The sequence below is a fragment of the Mirounga leonina genome, unplaced genomic scaffold (genome assembly GCF_011800145.1).
Source record: "Mirounga leonina isolate KUSES-001 unplaced genomic scaffold, KU_Mleo_1.0 Mir_174, whole genome shotgun sequence".
NCBI classification, from domain to species: Eukaryota; Metazoa; Chordata; class Mammalia; order Carnivora; family Phocidae; genus Mirounga; species Mirounga leonina.
Window position 1 is genome coordinate 83,778,343 of NW_023270451.1, and position 20,465 is coordinate 83,798,807.

At 44.6% G+C, this 20,465-nt stretch overlaps 1 protein-coding gene across 2 annotated transcripts; it reads left to right on the forward strand.

The window, feature by feature from the left end:
* Positions 1-813: 813 nt before the first annotated feature.
* ZNF212 (zinc finger protein 212) lies at positions 814-20,205 on the forward strand. Of its 2 annotated transcripts, none has more exons than XM_035021339.1 (5): positions 814-1,312; positions 13,624-14,013; positions 14,382-14,508; positions 16,874-16,963; positions 18,137-20,205. In XM_035021339.1, the coding sequence occupies exons 1-5, from the start codon at positions 1,295-1,297 to the stop codon at positions 18,994-18,996; spliced, it is 1,485 nt and encodes a 494-aa protein (XP_034877230.1). In that variant the 5' UTR covers positions 814-1,294; the 3' UTR covers positions 18,997-20,205. The 2 variants fall into 2 exon arrangements, with proteins under 2 accessions (XP_034877230.1, XP_034877229.1); XM_035021338.1 differs by lacking the exon at positions 814-1,312 and adding an exon at positions 4,005-4,157.
* The last annotated feature ends 260 nt before the right edge of the window (positions 20,206-20,465 follow it).

Genomic DNA, 20,465 nt, shown 5'->3' on the forward strand with positions numbered 1-20,465 from the left:
CAACTGTCCGCTGTGTCCATACACACATATATGGGGGGCAGGGGTGGTGTGCAGCTGGAACCAAGATATATTCATTCCAGGAGTCTCACGGACCTGGAGGCCTGCAGGGGGGCACGCTCACCAGGAGGTTATTTATGTAAGAGAAGGATCACAAAAGACCTGGTCCCTGCCATCTAGAGACTTGTGGGATAATAAAGGGACGAGAATAGAAAGGGTTTCAACTAGAATAAAACCATGGTCCATAAACTTTCTCGAGTAAAAAAAAGTTTGGGCATACATATATGTACCTATATATGTTAATATGTATGCTATAAATCATATGCACAATAGAACATTTAAAGGACAAGAGAAATATTTTTAAGGCATTATTTTAAACTTAATTTGTATTATATGTGATTCAAAGGATACTTTCTCCTGTCACTAGAAACGAGGATGTGGGTAAGATAATGTCTAAGGTCAGTTTCAGCTCTGAATGTTAACGTTCATATTTTATAGACACAGATGACAGGTTACAAGTACTAAGTACATTTTCTCGAGTCCTTTAATACCACTGCCACCAATGGGAATAATTATGAGCCTTATTTAAAAGTTTATTTAAAGGCCCAGGCCGGGCGCCTGGGTGGCTCAGTTGGTTAAGCGACTGCCTTCGGGTCAGGTCATGATCCTGGAGTCCCTGGATCGAGTCCCACGTCGGGCTCCCTGCTCAGCGGGGGGGTCTGCTTCTCCCTCTGACCCTCCCCCCTCTCATGTGCTCTCTCTCTCATTCTCTCTGTCAAATAAATAAATAAAATCTTAAAAAAAAAAAAAAAGGCCCAGGTCAAGATCTGAGTGTCATTGGGAAAGGACAAATGGGAAGCTTCTAAGAGACACAACAAGGTAACATTTATGTTGGTGAATTCACTGCAGCTCAAGGCTTGGACCTTGCAACAGCAAAACGTACCAAAATGAGAAATCGCTGGTCACTGAGTGCTTGCTATACGCCAGGCATTCAGTGACGCGAGCATTTGACTTACACTTGTGATTTCTTTTAATCCCATCAACAACCCGAGGATGCGATGTTTGTATTCTTCGTGGGAAGACACTGAAGCCGAGGGAGCATACACCACACCACTTAGTGACGGAAGGAGCCGGAACACAAAGATTAATAGTGATCAGGAGCACTTTTTGAACCCTTCACCTGACAGGCACTGTTCTAAGCACTTGAACTAACTCATTTAATCTGCACAGCAACTCTGAGCTATGTGCTATTATTATTGCTCACTAATAATGAGGAAATGGAGATGCCAAGAAGTTAATGACTTGTCCACATCTAGTAAGTGGGAGAGACCAATGGTCTCGCTTTTCCCTTCCCTTCCTTTCTTCCTTTCTTCCTTCCTTCCTTCCTTCCTTCCTTCCTTCCTTCCTTCTTTCTTCCTCTCTCGCACTCTCTCTCTCTCTCGATATCAGTATAGATACTATTATTTTGCCCCAAGTTTTAAAACATTTGCAATTTGAAAAAATGGTTTCTTTTCTTTTTACTGATTCAACAATTCCCTGTTACTCAGTGCTTATCAAGATAAGTGTGTTCTTAATCCTCTTCACCTATTTCACCAATCCTTGGCTCTGCTTTCTAAAGCATCATGCACACCATCTCTGCAAGCCCATGAAATTCAGACCAGTGCCTGGTGCTGCCTCCTTTGCACACTGGAAATTTTATCTAAATATTTTCCCAGTGTTCCAGGCTCAGAGTCAGGGGTGCTGAATCATCGTGACTCTCAAGAGACTGATGGATAAGCCAGAGCATCAGTTTAATAATTTCCAGGGGTGGACTGGACATTTGTATCAGCCTGACCTGCACATTGTCTCCCAGTAGCTACACGGGAACCTGCATCATCAGACTACCTGGTGAACACAGAAACTGCTAATGACCCCAGTACCCAGTATCCTATGTCCTGATATGTCTGTCTCCACAGATATGATACATTTTTCTCTGTGTCTGACAGTAAGTTTTTGTTGGTCTGAGAAAGTAGGTCAGACCCTAGACATATCTCAGTGGCTGACTGGTTTCCTCAGCTTGACCCATCTTTTCTTTATTTTTTATTTTATTTTTTTAAAGATTTTATTTATTTCACAGAGACACAGTGAGAGAGGGAACGCAAGCAGGGGGAGTGGGAGAGGGAGAAGCAGGCTTCCCCCGCCAAGCAGGGAGCCCGATGTGGGGCTTGAACCCAGGACCCTGGGATTATGACCCGAGCCGAAGGCAGATGCCCAACGATTGAGCCACCCAGGCGCCCCCCATCTTTTCTTTAGATGTATTAATAATACGGTCAGTCTCCTATTGATCTGGTTGCTGTGGACATTATGCCTTCTCCTGGAGGTGACTTTACCTACCCTTATTCTCTGGTTCACCATTCAATCATCCAAAGATATTTATGAGCACTTCAGTGTGCAAGAAATGTTATATACTGTGGAGGGACATTTTAGTGAAAGGGACACATCACTATCATGTAAACTGATGAAAAAATTAAGTTATTTTGGTTAGTGATAGTGCTGTGAAAACTTTTGATCGGAGAATCAGGATTGAGTGTTGGGATGGAGAAGGGTGTTGGACTGTAGGCAGAGTGGACGGGAAATGTCTCTCTGAGGAGATGCAGTCTGAACTGAGCCCTGCATGCTAAGAAGGAGCCAGTCTGTTGATTTTTTTTTTTAAAGATTTTATTTATTTGACACAGAGAGACACAGTAAGAGAGGGAACACAAGCAGGGGGAGTGGAAGAGGGAGAAGCAGGCTTCCCGCGGAGCAGGGAGCCCGATGCGGGGCTCGATCCCAGGACCCTGGGATCATGACCTGAGCTGAAAGCAGATGCTTAACGACTGAGCCATCCAGGTGCCCCCAGTCTGTTGATCTTAAGAGTTTAGTTCTCAGGGGAAGTGCTTCGGGACTGTAATTCAAAGTGGAAGTTCATTGCCTGTCTCTGTAGAGACCATGTGGTACAAATTAGGCAAGTATGGTTGCAGTAGTGTTTTGTATTGGGTGATCAAATGGAAATGCAGCCATGCTTTCCAAATCAAAATTCCGAACTCATCATTTAACAGTAACATGTGGACTGGATTAAACATTTGAAATCAGGGCTATCTTGGATTTTCCAAGGCATGTGATTACCATAATTAATAGGATACAATGGGTTGGCCTGGGCACCTTGACCCCACACTGTTGATGTAGAAAGTGTATTTCCAGTTTCTTTCTTTCTTTCTTTTTTTTAAGAGAGAGTGATAGAGTATGAGCAGGGGGAAGGGCAGAGGCAGGGGCAGAGGGAGAAGCAGGCCCTTCCACAGAGCGGGAAGCCCAATGTGGGGCTCCACCCCAGGACCCTGAGATCATGACCTGAGCCAAAGGCAGAAGCTTAACCAACTGAGCCACCCAGGAACCCCATGTATTTCTGGTTTCTAGAAAGCCACATAACAGATGAACAAATGGAATAAAACCACATGTCATTTGGCACCATATCTTTTTTCCCCAACTAAATTACATATTCTTCCCTCAGAGCAAAATGTGACTTTTTTTTTTTAATTTTTAAAGATTTTTATTTATTTATTTGAGAGAGAGAGAATGAGAGAGAGCAAGCACATGAGAGGGGGAGGGTTAGAGGGAGAAGCAGACTCCCCGCCGAGCAGGGAGCCCGATGCGGGACTCGATCCCGGGACTCCAGGATCATGACCTGAGCCGAAGGCAGTCGCTTAACCAACTGAGCCACCCAGGCGCCCCAAAGTGTGACTTTTATACATTGTGAATCCCTCAAAGCACCTCGCCGAGTGCTGGGCACGAAGAAGACACAACAAGGCCCACGTTTGCCTTACATTTTCAACCTGCGCTTGACTTGGAGGGAGCAAGCCCTTCTGCGGTCGCACACTCTGGCCCGAGCGCCGAGCTGCTGTTCATCCTCCTGCCGCACGGCGGCGCCCTGGAAATCCCGTGCGGTGGGGACGAGCCGCTGGAGCCGCTCTTGGCGCGGGAGGGCCGAACTCCCACAATGCATCTTGTATCAACACGGCTCTGGTGGCGGCTCTGAGGAGGGGCGGGGGGCGCCCACCGGACCGGCACGCAGCGCGAGGGGTATCAGGCGGGGCCTGGGTGTTGAGGGGCGACTGGCGGCCATGGCGGAGTCGGCGCCTGCTCGGGTAAGGGTGCCCCCGGCACGGATCGCGGGCGCGTTCGGGATGGCGGAGCTCCTGGCCGGGGCGGGGCTTCGAGGTTGGGACTCCGGTGGGGCTGGGGGTCCCGGGGCTTCCCGGGCTGCTCCTAGCGAACACCGGCCTCCTCCCACGACCCCAGGGCTCTGCCTTCCCCCTCTCCGGCTCCTTCCCTGTCGGGCCGGAGCCCCAGCGCCACACACCGTTGCCGAGAAACTTCTCCGAGGCTTGTTTCGTGTTTTTTGTTTTGGTTTTTTTTTTTTTTTTTTTAGTATTTTTGTTTTTTTGAGAGCGCGCGACAGAGCGCGCGCACGAGCTGGGGGAGGGGCAGAGGGAGAGATTTTTCTTTTTTTCTTCAGAGAGAGGAGAGCGAGCGAGCGAGCGCGGGGCGGGGGAGGGGCAGAGAGAGAGAATCTTTTTTTTTTTTTTTTTTAAGAGAGCGCGAGCCGGGGGCGGAGGGGCAGAGGGAGAGAGAATCCGTTTTTTTGTTTTGTTTTGTTTTGTTTTTTCTGAGAGCTCGAGCGGTGGGGGAGAGAATTTTTTTTAAGAGCCCGCGGGGGGGGTGGCGGGCAGAGGGAGAGAGAATCCTTTCTTTTTTTGAGAGAGCGGGGGTGGGGTGGGGTGGGGGGAGGGGCAGAGGGAGAGAGAAAATCTTAAGCAGGCTCCATGCCCGTTAGGGAGCCGGAAGCCGGGCTCCAGCTCATGACCCTGAGATCATGACCAGAGCCGAAATCAAGAGTCGGTGGCTTAACTGACTGAGCCACCTAGCAGCTGGAAAATGTAAAGGATATACCAGGTAAAAGGAAAATTATCCCAAACGTAAAGTCTGAAAATGTAAGCAAGTATGATGATCCATGGAAATGGGTAAATCTGAACAAATGTTGACTGAATGAAACAGTAATGATCTTTTGTGAGGTTAAAAACAAAGGCAAATTAAAATACATGGCAGCATTGGTGTAAAGGTTAGGAAGAGATCAGAATTCATTTGTTTAAAGGTCTTTGTAAGTATACTTCCCGTAATATCTAGGATACTTGCTAAAAGACTAGAAATGGGCTGTAAAACTTACAAGTTAGAAGAGGAAGTAGTAGAATAAGAAAAAAAATCACCTAAAGGAAGGCAAGAAAGACGAGCACCAAAAAGGCAAAAAATCAAGAAAAATAGATCAACAGTTACAATAAATGTAAATGGAGGAAATGTTTTAGTTAAAAAGCAGAAAGTTGTCATATGGTTTGTAAGAGATACAAAAGACAAAACTACAGAAATGGTTGAACATAAAAGATATGGAAACATACCCGACTAATCAAAAGAAAATTGGTTCAACTGTATTAATATTGCTAGAGATCGAGGCTACTATTATTTTTGTAATGGTAAGACTCAGTTTATCAGCTTGATATTCTAATATTTTACATGTAATTATATAGCCTCAAAATATATAAAACAGGGCGCCTGGGTGGCTCAGTTGGTTGAGCGACTGCCTTCGGCTCAGGTCATGATCCTGGAGTCCCGGGATCAAGTCCCGCATCGGGCTCCCTGCTCGGCAGGGAGTCTGCTTCTCCCTCTGACCCTCCCCCCTCTCATGCTCTCTCTATCTCATTCTCTCTCTCAAATAAATAAAATCTTTAAAAAAAATATATATATATATATATATATAAAACAAACTGACAACTACAAGGAAAACTGGCATGGTAGAAGACTAACAAAACCTTAAGTTTTTATCAAGCAGAAAAAAAAAATTAGGGTGTAGTGCATCCGATAGAACTTTCTGAGATTATGGAAATAATCTGCTTTGCACTGTTCAATATAGTCACTAGAAATATATGGCTATTAAGTACTTGAAATGTAGGTAGTATGGCTGAAGAACTGAATTTTTAAATCAGTTTTAATTAATTTAGATTTAAATAGCCATGTGTTTCTAGTGGGCTTTTGGACAGCACAGAGATTTCTTTAATCCATATATCTTGTCAAAACAATATCAACGTATAGGCATGCCTCAGTTTATTGAGCTTTGCTTTATTGCACTTCGTAGATGCTGTGGTTTTGTTTCTTTTTTTTCCCCCACAAATTGAAGGTTTGTGGCAACCCTGTGTCAAGTCTCTCAGCTGCCATTTTCCCAACAGTATTTGCTCATTTTGTGTCTCTTTGTCACAATTTGGTAATTCTCACAGTATTTTAAACTTTTTCATTATTACTATATTTGTTATGGTGTTCTGTGATCAGTAATTATGCTTGCTAAAAACTCAGATGATGGTTAGCCTTTTCTTTCTTGCAATAAAGTATTTTTAAATTAAAGTATGTACTTTTTTTATAGATACAATGCTATTGCTCACTTAATAAGCTGTAGTAAATTTATATGCCCTGGGAAACCAAAAAATTCATTTTACATGCTTTATTATGATATTTGCTTTATTGTGGTGTTCTGGAACCAGATTTGCAATGTTTCTGAGGTATGCCTATATAGAGAGATTAATGAAGAAAAAATGAGAGGGAAAGAGCCTTTAATTTTTTAAATTTTTTAAAAGATTTTATTTATTTATTTGACAGAGAAAGACAGCGAGAGAGAGGGAACACAAGCAGTGGGAGAGGGAGAAGCAGGCTTCCCGCTGAGGAGGGAGCCCAATGTGGGGCTCGATCCCAGGACCCCGGGATCATGACCCGAGCCGAAGGCAGTCACTTAATGACTGAGCCACCCAGGCGCCCCCAAAAGAGCCCTTTTAGAAATGAAAATGTGTTCTGGCAGTTCACTGTAGGCTGGGACAGTTAGGTAGGGCTGTTAAACTGAGTATCTCCGCGTGCTTTCTCCATGTGGCTTGGGATTTTTCAGGTGTTTTCCAGAGCCTGCCTGCCTATGATTTGTTCCACTTGACATGGAATGGAGCAGAGACAAACTGTTCCTTACAAACCCTTCTTGAATTGCAGATTCATGAGCAAAGTAGATGTTGTTGTCTTAAGCCACTAAATATTGGGATTATTTGTTGTGTAGTGATCAGTGGTTGGAACAGGTACCTAGGGAATATGTTAAAATATTGAAAGTTATTAAAAATACCTTGAAAAAGGAGTGGCAAACTGTATGGATACATTTATCTATGGATTTGATACAGACAAAATCTCTAAAGACATTTTTGAGACTTCTTTTTTTAAAGAGGTTTTATTTATTTGAGAGAGACTGCACACATGCATACGTGGGAGGGGGGAGGGGAGCAGAGGGAGAGGGAGAAGCAGGCTTCCCTGTTGAGCAGGGAGCTTGAGTGGGGCTTGATCCCAGGATCCTGGGATCATGACTTGAGCCGAAGACAGAGCCACCCAGGTGCCCTTGTGAGACCTTTCAAGTGTGTAAAGAATATCAACGTCCAGTATAGTCAAGATAATCCTATAAAACAAGGAAGTGGGACTTGCCTTACCAAATATCAGTAATTATTTTTTAAAAAGCTGTGGTTGTTAAAACTATAATATTGGTAAGGCAATATGAAAAATACCCTACAGAACAAGACTAGAGATGCCAGAGACAAATTGCTATGTATGAAAATTTGATTCATGACAGAGATAGCATTATAAATCTTTGGGTATATCAATGGATTTTTCATCATATAATATTAGGTCTATTGATTTCCTGTATGAAAATTGAGCCCTGCACCACACACAAATATCAGTTCTAGTTGAGTTACTCAGATGTGAAAACAAAACTATGAGTGTTTAGAAGACAATATTGTGGGATATGAATATTTTTTTTTTCACCTGACACAGAAGTTCAAACCATAAAAGAATTCTGATGAAACTCAACTGCATTAATTTTTTTTTTTTTAAGATTTTATTTATTTATTTGAGAGAGAGAATGAGATAGAGCATGAGAGGGGGAAGGGTCAGAGGGAGAAGCAGACTCCCTGCTCAGCAGGGAGCGCGATGCGGGACTCGATCCCGGGACTCCAGGATCATGACCCGAGCCTAAGGCAGTCGCTTAAACAACTGAGCCACCCAGGCGCCCCTGCATTAATTTTTTTATTACAAGATAATACAGTGAATTTTAAAAATGAGGCACAAATAAGGAGAAAATGTTTGCAACACGTATAGCATGGATAAAGATTAGTATCCAGAATTTTCAGAGAAATTCTGAGCTAGAAAGTCAGATAACCCAAAAGATAAACGGATAAAAGACTTGAGCAGGTAGTTCACTGAAGGTATTTGAATGGCCAGTAAATATTTAAAAGATGCTTACCCTTATTAGTAATCAAGGAAAGTATAGATGGAAACCATGATGACATATTTCAGACCTCCTGGAGGGACCAAATTTTAGTCTTACAGTAGCAAGTGTTGACATAGTTGGGAAACATCCAGCATACATATTTCTGACAGGAGTGAAATTCATACAACCACTTAGAAAACATTTGGCATTACTTACTGAAGTTCAAGTTGTGTATATACCCTGTTAGCCAACAATTCCTTCCTAGGACTATACCCTCAGGAAACTTGCCCATGTCTACTAGGAGCCGTGCACAGTCCTGTTGTAACTCTACTTGTAATGTCAAAGATGGGGACATCATAATGGAATGGAAAAGGAAATTGTGATATTGTCGCAACAGAATATTACGCAGAAGTGAAAATTAATTCTAGCCATCTGCAACAGCAGGATAGTCTCAGTTGTGGAATAAAGATTCTATTTGTATAAAGTTCTAAGATAGGCAAAACTGAAGAACACGTATTGTTTTGGGAAAAAAGCATTTGGTGAAAATGTGAAAAAGACAGTTACTAGTGAAAAATCAAATTCAGGATGGTAGTTACTTTAGGGAGTTGTACAGAGGACTTCAGAGGCAATATTTGTATAACTGAGTGGTAGTTAATGGAGATTTGTTGCCATTACCTTACACATCTTATGTATTAAGTTTGTTTGTTTTTTTTTTTTTAAAGATTTTATTTATTTGACAGAGACACAGCGAGAGAGGGAACACAAGCAGGGGGAGTGGGAAAGGGAGAAGCAGGCTTCCACAGAGCAGGGAGCCCGATGCAGGGCTCGATCCCAGGACCCTGGGATCATGACCTAAGCCGAAGGCAGACGCCCAACAACTGAGCCACCCAGGCGCCCCAAGTTTTTGTTTTCTTTTTTAACTATTCAGTATTAGAAAGTCATGGTATCTCAGAGTTGGAAGGGACTTTAAATATTATCTGGTCCACCTTAGTCAGATACCACTTTATAATGTTATTTATTTTGTATTTTACTCCAGCAGATTGAAGGTTTCTTAGCAATAGGGACCGTGTCTTATACTTAATGGTGACAGGTTTCAGACTGTAGTGGCAGGCCCATTGTATAATACTTGATCTGACAGTATGATAGAATACCCAAGCAGGACTGCCCCAGAAAAATCCAGAAGTATGGGGAATGTAAGTGTACTTTTTGTATTTCTCACTGCCATCAGGGATACTATTAAATATGGGATTTATGTAAAAAAAATTACAAAAAAATACATGTTTATTGAAGAAGTCAAGCAATAGTTTACAAGGAAAGATTAAAATCTCTCCCTCTCATCTCCCTGAGGTAAGTCATGTTAACAATTTAGTTTGGTGAATATCTTTCTAGACCTTTCTGTGGGCTGAAACAAACATATACTCATATGTTTTCTCTTCTTAAGGAAAGTGGGATCATAATAAATATATTTCCCTAAAAGTTGGATTTTTAACCAGCATGGTATGATGAAAACTCTTCCAAACCATACATACAGGTCATTATTTTTAAAGGTAGTATAGTGTCATTTTTGGTTGTGCCATAATTTATTCCTTTATGAATAGACCTCGAGATTATTTCCAAGTTTTGACTTTTCCAAAGAATATTACCAGTAATCATTTTTGTATGGATGTCAGTAAATAATGCCTTTTTTTTTTTTTTTTTAAAGATTTTATTTATTGGGGCGCCTGGGTGGCTCAGTCATTAAGCATCTGCCTTCGGCTCAGGTCATGATCTCATGGTCCTTGGGATCGAGCCCCGCATCGGGCTCCCTGCTCCGCGGGAAGCCTGCTTCTCCCTCTCCCACTCCCCCGCTTGTGTTCCCTCTCTCGCTGTGTCTCCCTCTGTCAAATAAATAAATAAAATCTTTAAAAAATTAAAAAAAAAAAGATTTTATTTATTTATTTGACAGAGAGACCGCGAGAGAGGGAACACAAGCAGGGGGAGTAGGAGAGGGAGAAGCAGGCTCCCCGCTGAGCAGGGAGCCCGATGTTGGGCTTGATCCCAGGACCTCAGTACCACGACCCGAGCCGAAGGCAGACGCCCAACAACTGAGCCACCCAAGCACCCCAGTGCCATTTGTTTTTATAAGATAGATTTCCGGAAGTGGGATTGCTAGGTGAAAGGATTGTTAGTGACTTTTATGAGATTTCCTTCCATAAAGTTTGTAATATTTTTCATTCCTTCCGGGAATGTTAATGAAAATGCCAGTTTTATGTCCTACTCACCTCTGAATGTAGTTCCCTTATCCCTCTTGTTCAAGTGTGTCAGCCTGGTGGGTGAAAAGTGATTTTCCTGGGTTGTATTTGCACTCCTAACTGCTTCTTGACCACTTGCATTTCTGCTCTCATAATTACTTACAGTTTACAGTTTTATTTAGGGTTATTTTTTTTTTTCCATTTCATACTTTGTTTATAAATATCCTCTCCCCGTTTGTTTTTTTACGTTTAGTTTATGGCATTTTTCATGGCAGCTAACATTTTCTTCTATCTTGATACTCTAAGTCGTGCTTACTGAGATAATTTACATACAATAAAATTCACTCTTCAGGCATACAGTTGAGTGAGTTTTGATAAATGTGCAGCCATCATCATAATACCAAAATATAGAGTATTTCCATCATCTCAGAAAGTGTTCCTTTGCATTCACTCTCCTTCCCTCACCCCCAGCCCCTGGTAACCACTGATCTGTTTGTTTGTTTTAAAGATTTTATTTACTCATTTGAGAGAGAGAGACAGCACAAATGAGGAGAGGCAGAAACACTCTCAGCCGAGATGGGAGCCTGACATGGGGCTTGATCCCAGGACCCTGGGGGCATGACCTGAGCCCAAGGCAGACACTTAACCATCTGAGCCACCCAGGCACCCCCACTGATCTGTTTTCTGTCCCTATAGTTTTGCCTTTCCTGAATGTCATGTAAATGGAATAGAGTAGGTGACATTTTGTGTCTGGCTTCTGTCACATAGCATAGTCATTTTGAGATCTATATTGTTAGGTGTATCAATAATTTGTTCCCTTTTTATTGCTAATGTGTGCTTAACACATTAATTATTAATACATTAATAATGTAACAGTATTTTATTATATGGTGTACTAGTACCCTAAGGCAGCTGTAACAAAATATTACAAATTGAGGGGCTTACACACCGGAAGTGTACTGTCTTACAGTTCTAGAGGCTGGAAGTCTGAAATCATGGTGTCCACAGACTTGATGCCTTCTTAGGGCCAGATGCCTTCTTAGGGCCACGATGGAGAATCTGTTCCAGGCTTCTCTTATAGCTTCTGATGGCCCCACACATTTTCTTGGCTTGTGGCAACAAAACTCTGACCTCTGCCTCTGTTGTCACGTAGTTGTCTTCTCCCTGTGTCTTCACATCGTCTTCCCTAAGTGCACGATTGTCTGTGTCCAGATCTCTCCCCTATTTTATAAGGACATCAAATCATATTTGATTAGAGCCCAGCTGATGACCTCATTTAACTTGATTACCTCTAAAGATTCTTCCTTCAAGATAAGATCACAATCCGAGGTACTGGGGCTTGGGACTTCAACATATCTTTTTGTGGAAATAAAATTCAGCCCATAACAGATGGATGGACCTTGGTTTATTGATTCACCAGTTGATGGACATTTGAATTGTTTCCATCTCAGTAGGTAGTTCAAAACAAGAAGAAGCTTTATTTAACACCTCTTTTTTTAGCTTTTTGCTTAGTGCTCAGATCCTGACCCACCTTCCTTTGCTAAGCAAGCAACAAAATGCTGGGCCACAGAAAGGCAGGAGGAGGGCGCCTGGGTGGCGCGGTTGGTTGGGCGGCTGCCTTCGGCTCAGGTCATGGTCCTGGAGTCCCGGGATCAAGTCCCGCATCGGGCTCCCTGCTCGGCGGGGGGTCTGCTTCTCCCTCTGACCCTCCCCCCTCTCATGCTCTCTCTCAAATAAATAAAATCTTTAAAAAAAAAGCAGGAGGAGGCTCCAAAAAGCTAGAGATGAGCAACTGAAAGTGAAAAGCAGAACATGGGATGAAAGGAGCCTGTCCAATAGTCTGATGTTCTGTTTTGTTTCATTTGTATTTGTTTTTAATGTAAAAGATAAATTTACATTAAACTTTTATTTAAATCTTTTTTAGGGGGGACATTTAAGCTTTAAACCCACATGTTCGATAATGAACTGAATTGAGTCACTGGAGTCGGTCATGGCCAAGCTTACGTGCTCATTTCTGTGCCAGTTGGGTTCCTTTTGTCCCGTTTCTCCAGACACTTAAGTCCTGGCCCTAGCAGTGCTTTCAAAGCTCTTCCCTCTCAGTGTCTCTTCTTGCGGGTAGAGAAGCAGCCTTGAAGAAAGTGTATGCCAGAGAAAAGAACATGAAGCTTTGGGGCTTGGGGACTGAAATGAACATGCAGTGGTACATTGGGGTCAGAGGGAGCGGTGGGGAGACTCCCCGCATGTTGGCTTTAGTAATGTTGAGCTTCAGCTGTAGTGATTTTCCTCCTTAGGGACAGGTTGTAAAAATGAACTGTGTAAGGAAACTGTCAGTAGGCTTCGTCAAATCACGGCAATAAACATTTATGAAGGATTTAGTTGGGGACGCCTGAGTGGCTCAGTCGGTTAGGTGTCTGCCTTCAGCTCAGGTCATGATCCTAGGGTCCTGGGATCGAGTCCCGAGTAGGCTCCCTGCTCGGTGGGGAGCCTGGTGCTCTCTCTGCCTGCCCCTCCCCCTGCTTGTGCTCTCTCTTTCTCTCTCTGACAAATACATAAAATCTTTAAAAAAAAAAAAGAAAAAAGGATTTAGTTGGTGTTACTCACTGTACCAGCTGCTTGGGTGCAAAGGTAAATGAGTTGAGCCCTATAGGTCCTGCTGAGGAATTGTGTCTTTGTTCGTCTTAGAGAATATGTCAAGTGTGAAGTGCAGGTGATAAGACATTATGTACAATATGATTTCAACTTTGTGGAAAACAGATAAGTTAAAATATTAAAAAAAAAAAAAAGGCTTAAGATAAATACACCAAAATTCTGACAGCATATTTCTGAATGGTGGTATTTTACATAACTTTTTCTTTCTACTTTTCAGTACTTTCTTACTATAATGTACGTGTATAATTTGCAGTATCAGAATATAAAAGAGCATGCTTTAAAAAAAGGTAGAAACTAGGTAGCTCTAAGCACGCTTGGACCCACTGGACCCATTGTTTTCTTTACTTGATGTTTGGAAATGACACCGACTGACCCTGTGTCTGATTCTTCATTCAGCACAGGAGGAAACGCCGCTCCACACCTTTGACTTCCTCCACACCACCCCCACAAGCAACAGAGAAAAACTCTTATTTGCAGACCACGGAGCTCTCACTCTGGACCGTGGTGGCCGCCATTCAGGCCGTGGAGAAAAAGATGGAGTCCCAGGCCGCCCGGCTACAGAGCCTGGAGGGTCGGACGGGGACAGCCGAGAAGAAGCTGGCCGACTGCGAGAAGACGGCCGTGGAGTTCGGGAACCAGCTGGAGGGCAAGTGGGCCGTGCTGGGGACCCTGCTGCAGGAGTACGGGCTGCTGCAGAGGCGGCTGGAGAACATGGAGAACCTGCTGAGGAACAGCAACTTCTGGGTCCTGAGGCTGCCCCCGGGCAGCAATGGAGAGGTTCCCAAGGTAGTCCCCTTGGGGATTAAGAGTTAGCCTACTGCACCTGGGTGGCTCAGTTGATTAAGCATTTGCCTTCAGCTTAAGTTACGATCCCGGAGTTCCGGGATCGAGTCCCACATTGGGCTCCCTGCTCAGCAGGGAGTCTGCTTCTCTCTCTGCCCTTCACCCTGCTTGTGCTCTCTCTCACTCGCTCGCTCTCAAATAAATAAATAAAAATCTTAAAAAAAAATATGGTCACCTGTGAGCAACCTCTTTAGGGAAAAAAAAAAGCCTAAATGGGGAGCCCTCCCCTTTATTATTTAAGATTGTAAGTTGCTGGCTTTTCTTTCGTGGCTAGACAGGAGGCACTCATTGTACGATATTTGTGATTTCAGGTATCCAGGTCATTTGAAAATGATGGAGTCTGTTTCTCAGAGCAGGAGTGGGAAAATCTGGAGGACTGGCAGAAGGAGCTCTACAGAAATGTGATGAAGAGCAACTATGAGACTCTGGTCTCTCTGAGTAAGTAGTACTTTTCCCCTGAGAATTCTCTTTCAGATATCTTTACATCCCTGGCCAAGTAGCGTGCGACTCAGACTACACTTGGCTTTGGCTCCTCTGTTGGTCTGGGCTGGGTTGAGAAATGGGAGTCTCCAAAAAAGAGAGAGGGGGAAACAAAACGTAAGAGACTCTTTTTTTTTTTTTTTTTTTAAGATTTTATTTATTTGACAGAGAGAGACACAGCGAGAGAGGGAACACAAGCAGGGGGAGTGGGAGAGGGAGGAGCAGGCTCCCCGCTGAGCAGAGAGCCCGATGCGGGGCTCGATCCCAGGACTCTGGGATCATGACCTGAGCCGAAGGCAGACGCTTAACAACTGAGCACCCAGGCGCCCCAAGAGACTCTTAATGATAGAAAACACACTGAGGGTTGAGGGAGGGAGATGGGTGGGGAGTACAGGCTAGATGTGTGATGGGCATTAAGGAGGGCACTTGTTGTGATGAGCAGTGGGTGTTACATGTAAGGGATGAATCACTAAATTCTACTCCTGAAAACAGTATTACAATATATGTGAACTAACTAGAATTTAAATAAAAATTTGAAAAATAAGAGAAATGGGAGTCTTTAGGTCCTCAATTCATGAAGACTTTTGGAAAGGTCTTGGTGTTGTGTGTTTTGTATTCTCTGTGGTCACATAGTTCTTGATAATATTTACTAATAGAAAAGATGTGATCATCATAGTGTAACATATATTGTAGTGTAATGTGAGCAAGGTTCCTTATGGTGTTTTTAATACTTAAAACTGTTTTTTTTTAATTAATTAATTTATTTTTAAAGATTTTATTTATTTATTTGTCAGAGAGAGACAGCACAAGCAGGGAGAGAGGCAGGCAGAGGGAGAAGCAGGCTCCTCGCTGAGCAAGGAGCTTGATGTGGGACTCGATCCCAGGACCTTGGGATTATGACCTGAGCCAAAGGCAGACGCTTAACTGACTGAGCCATCTAGGCGTCCCAGTACTTAAAACTGTTTGACAAGAGGGGCGCCTGGGTGGCTCAGTTGTTAAGCGACTGCCTTCGGCTCAGGTTATGATCTCAGGGCCCTGGGATCGAGCCCCACATCGGGCTCCCTGCTCTGCGGGAAGCCTCCTTCTCCCTCCCCCACACCCCCTGCTTGTGTTCCCTCTCTCGCTGTCTCTCTCTCTCTCTCTGTCAAATAAATAAATAAAATCTTTAAAAAACAAAAAACAAAAAAAAATGATAAGAAATCCTTTGTTACCTGAGATAAGGCAGGCAGCCCAGGTTAACCAAAAAATTTTTCTTGGCCTTAGCTGGAATTATATTCAGTCCCTGTGAGCTCAGTGTCTATTTTGTGTTAATCAGAAGTGCTGCTTAATAGATATACATTTTTATATATAAAATATTAGCTATTAGTAAGTAGATTTTGGTAGACAAAATCTTTTTTTTTTTAAGATTTTATTCATTTATTTATTGGAGAGAGAGATTATGGGGAGGAACAGAAGGAGAGAGGCGAGCAGACTGCGCAGAGCCTGATGTGGGGCTTGACCCCACAACCCTGAGACCATGACCTGAGCCAAAACCAAGAGTCAGTCACTCAACCGACTGAGCCACCCAGGCGCCTCCGACAAAATCTTTTATTTTATTTATTTATTTATTTTTTTAAAGATTTTATTTATTTGACAGAGACACAGCACGAGAGGGAACATAAGCAGGGGGAGTGGGAAAGGGAGAAGCAGGCTTCCTGCCGAGCAGGGAGCCCGATGCGGGGCTCGATCCCAGGACTCTGGGATCATGACCTGAGCCGAAGGCAGACGCTTAACTACTGAGCCACCCAGGCGCCCCCTAAAATCTTTTAAAACTGAGGTCCATGGAGAAGTGCCCAAAAGGCCACTGTGACTAGAGCAGAGAGGGAAATAGCAGAAGGGTCGGGGGGTTGTGTGACCTGAGCCGAGTTCTGTGCTCTGCTAATGGCTGTTTCCTTCTCTGTCCCAGCTGGGGATAATGGTGCACACCTCACCTTGCAGCGTGTCAGTGTGGATGAAATTCGATACGCTGAAAGGAAGCAGCACTTGAGACCATGTACAAGTGAGGGCAGGGTGGTGGCTGGGGAGCCTGACTGCTGGAGCCACAGTGACTAATGAAGGAGCGTTGAAGGCAGCAGCTGACTGAATAGATTTTTCGAATTGGCTCTGATTTTCTCGTTGTCCCAAGCTGCCACTGGCGGGAAAGTGGGAAGAACAGTAGTCTTTTGATCTTTGGAACTTTTAATATCAACCCTCTGACATTGGTCACCTTGTTCATTGGCAACTGACCAGTGCGCAGTGAGCTTTTACTGTCTCCTGGGCTCACACTGTGCCTATTCCAACCCAGAGGTCCTTGGCCAGACAGAAGGAGAAGCGGAATTGGGTGCAGGGATGCTGGGTGACTTGGAGGAGGAAGGCCCTGGTGATGTCCACCCAGGTGAGTGGATCCAGAATATTCCATCTCTCTCTCTACTCCTTGCAGCCTACAATGAGCTTTCCCACTGCTAAACTGCCAAACACTGATTATCAGCAACCTCATCTGGTATTATTTATTTTAGATTTCTCTATGATTTTCATTAGTTCACCTAACATATATGTGTCTTCATTTATTACCACTGTGGAGTCCTTAAGTATTGTGACATATCCTACTTCATGTCTATGCTACTGTACAGAGTAGAATAGCTCAAGTGAAAACTTGCTGGAGATTGAGGATAGGGTTGGTCACATCTTAGGAATGAAGTTGTCTGGGTGAGAGGCAGGCAGAGTATTTATAAGCCAGGTATTGGGGGAATGTGCAGGAAGACTGGGGCTGGATATATGAATTTTTTTTTTTTTTTTAGATTGTATTTATTTGCGAGAGAGCGAATGAGAGAGCATGAGAGGGAGGAGGGTCAGAGGGAGAAGCAGACTCCCTGCCGAGCAGGGAGCCCGATGTGGGACTCGATCCTGGGACTCCAGGATCATGACCTGAGCCGAAGGCAGTCGCTTAACCAACTGAGCCACCCAGGCGCCCTGGATATGTGAATTTTTAAGCTTTAGGCTTAAGGGTGGTTGGGTTTTTTTTTAATTGTTCACATTTATTATTTTAAACTCTTCAGTATAGTTATAGTATAATTTGCCATTTGTTTTTAAAGATTTTTTTATTTATTCATCCAAGACAAAGAGATACAGAGAGAGAGCATGAGCAGGGGGAGCAGCAGAGGGAGGGGGAGAAACAGGCTCCCCACTGAGCAGGGAGCCTGATGTGGGGCTCGATCCCAGGACCCTGGGATCATGACCTGAGCAGAAGGCAGATGCCCAACCATCCGAGCTACCCAGGCGCCCCAATTTGCCATTTTGTACAGGAATTGAATACAAATTTATGGACAAGCTTAGAGAACTATCATTTATAACATTGTTCTAGAAAAATAATCTATTCAGATTTCTCTACCTGAATATGTGTTTAGCTTTTCAGGTCTTAGAACCCAGACTCCTTCTCCAGGGTGTCCTAATGCCCTTATCCTGGGGTGCTTTGATTTGAGTTCTTCTGAAATTCACAGATGTTTGTTTAGCTCTGAAGAAACCAAAAGTGCTAGAATGTGATCTTTTTTGGTCTTCTCTTTCTCGGCAGCCGAAGGGGTTATGATCAAGCAGGAGATCCAGTACGCTCAGGAAGGCTCTGCAGATCTTCCTGGAGAGTTCTCAGGCATTGCTGAAGAGCAGGCTTTCCTGAGCCCAGAGCATACTGAACTCTGGGATGGTCAGGGTGGTTCTGTCCTCTTGGATTCAGGCCCCGGGGACACTAATCTGGAGGATCCCATGGAGGGCAGTAGAGACCCTAGCAGCGGCAGAATTCTGAGCTGCCCCCCAAAGCAGAAACCTAGTAGGCAGGTGCAGCTGGGTCAGGAATGTGGGCAGGGCCTAAAGCTGAAAAGGGACACTTCTGGCCCATATGGATGTTCCGAGTGCGAGATCAGCTTCCACTATAAGCAGCAGCTAGCTACGCATCTGCAGACCCACTCAGGGTGGGGGACTTACACAGCCTCGGAGCCAGAGGAGAGCCTTAGACCCAGGCCACAACTTAAGCCCCAGTCCAAGAGGGCAAAGATGCATCAGTGTGATGTGTGCATGAGGAGCTTCAGCTGCAGGGTGAGCCTGGTAACCCACCAGCGCTGCCACTTGCAGGAGGGGACCAGTGCTGGCCACTGTGTCCAGGAGAGGTTCTCGCCCAACAGCCTGGTTGCTCTGCCTGGCCACATCCCTTGGAGGAAAAGCCGGAGTTCCCTCATCTGTGGTTACTGTGGCAAGAGCTTCAGCCATCCATCTGATCTGGTGCGGCACCAGCGCATCCACACGGGTGAACGGCCCTACAGCTGCTCAGAGTGTGAGAAGAGCTTTGTCCAGAAGCAGCACCTTCTGCAGCACCAGAAGATCCATCAACGGGAGCGGGGCCTGGCCCTGGAGCCTGGAAGGCCCAATGGCCTGCTTTAAGGGTGCCAGCCCCTTGTCCGTCTTGGTGGGGGGCAGAAGGGGCTGGCATTGGTCCCCCCGAAGAGACACTGTGCAGAGTCAGGGACTGACTTCTTCCTGAGGAGAGTCACTTTGATTTGCCTTCCCTTGGCCAAGCACCAGGCCAAGCCCAGAGGCTGTGAAAACTATGGAAGAGGAGGAGTCCGGGGCCACTCCTCTCCCTGCTGTCTCTACCCTGCTGTGGAGCTTGTTGTTTCTGGCACCTTCAAGTCTCTGGTTTTCCCATCAGGGCTGATATTCATGGGCTGGGGTTGGCTCTCTGACCCTGCAGGGACTGGTGGCTGGTTCCAGGTCCTGTCCCAGCATTTCAGGTCTTCCCATGAGGTTGGGTCGGGCCAGGGGAGCGAGCAGGTATGTGGAAGAGTTCTGGGACTCCTAACCTGGTCTTTCCTCTTCTTTTGTAGTCTCTTTGTTAAAAACAAGTCGAAGAAATAATTTAAATGACTGCTTACCCTGTTCTGAGCAAACTTTTTTGGAATTAGATTTTAGTTGACTTAAAAAATTACAGTCTGACACTTGTTTTTTTTAAATTTCCAGCATTGTAGAAGTTGTTCCTAACGTGGGGACTGGGCCTACCCTCTACGAGGGATTTGTTTATGGGGCTCTTTTAGCCCATCCACACTTAGTTAGATCAGAGATCGGGGGCAGATTGCTGAGCTCCTCCTTGTGGGGGTCCTTGCTCACATGGGGCTAACTGAGTCCAGAGGAGCAAGAGGAAGGGAGTGGGAAGACCTCAAAACCCCTGCTGAGAACGAAGAATGCTGTGTCGGAGCCGAGAGCGTGTTGCTGCTGCTTGGGAATCCAGGTTTCTCACCATAATCCTCTTCCTCTTCCAACGTGGTCCTCGCTGGGTTCTGCCGCCGCCCAGGGTAGAAGACTGCTGTGTTACTTATGGTTGTCTGACTTGTTCCAGTGGGTATTGGAGTTTGTTCTTATTACACCAGTTGTTTCTTGAGATTGTGTAGATTACACATTTTTCAAATTAGTTCTGGAATTGACTGTTCCAGAGGGGATGGAGAAAAAGCACAAAAATGCTTTGTTTCTCAGGAGTGTTGAATGCCTGCCCCACTGTTGTTTGGGGAGATGGGAGTGGGCTCCTGGGTCCTATGTGAATGTCCCCTTTGATGATTTACAGTTGCTTAGAATAAAACTTGGCTACTAGCAAAAAAAAAAAGCTCATGTTGGGTATTTTTCTCCCTTTTTCAAGAATACCAAGGTGGAGGAGGTGGCTGATGGGGAGCAGTAACAGAAGCCTGAAGTCCCAGCCTGAGCTGCATTTTTACTTAAATTTAGGGCAGACGAGCAGAGGGCATGTATGAGAGTATTCCTGGGACCCTGTGTGTGGTGGTCGAGGGCTGCAGGCAGTCTGGGTGTTGGTCGTTGGAGATGGTGGGAAGATAGGGCAGGTAAGCTATGGTAGGTGCACCGGG

Excerpts from the sequence above, each read along its gene's own strand:
- ZNF212 (XM_035021338.1), top strand. The coding sequence starts at position 4,134 with ATGGCGGAGTCGGCGCCTGCTCGG. Across the intron at positions 14,014-14,381 it reads GCAATGGAGAGGTTCCCAAG|GTATCCAGGTCATTTGAAAA; the intron begins GTAGTCCCCTTG and ends TTGTGATTTCAG. Across the intron at positions 14,509-16,873 it reads TGAGACTCTGGTCTCTCTGA|AGGTCCTTGGCCAGACAGAA; the intron begins GTAAGTAGTACT and ends ATTCCAACCCAG.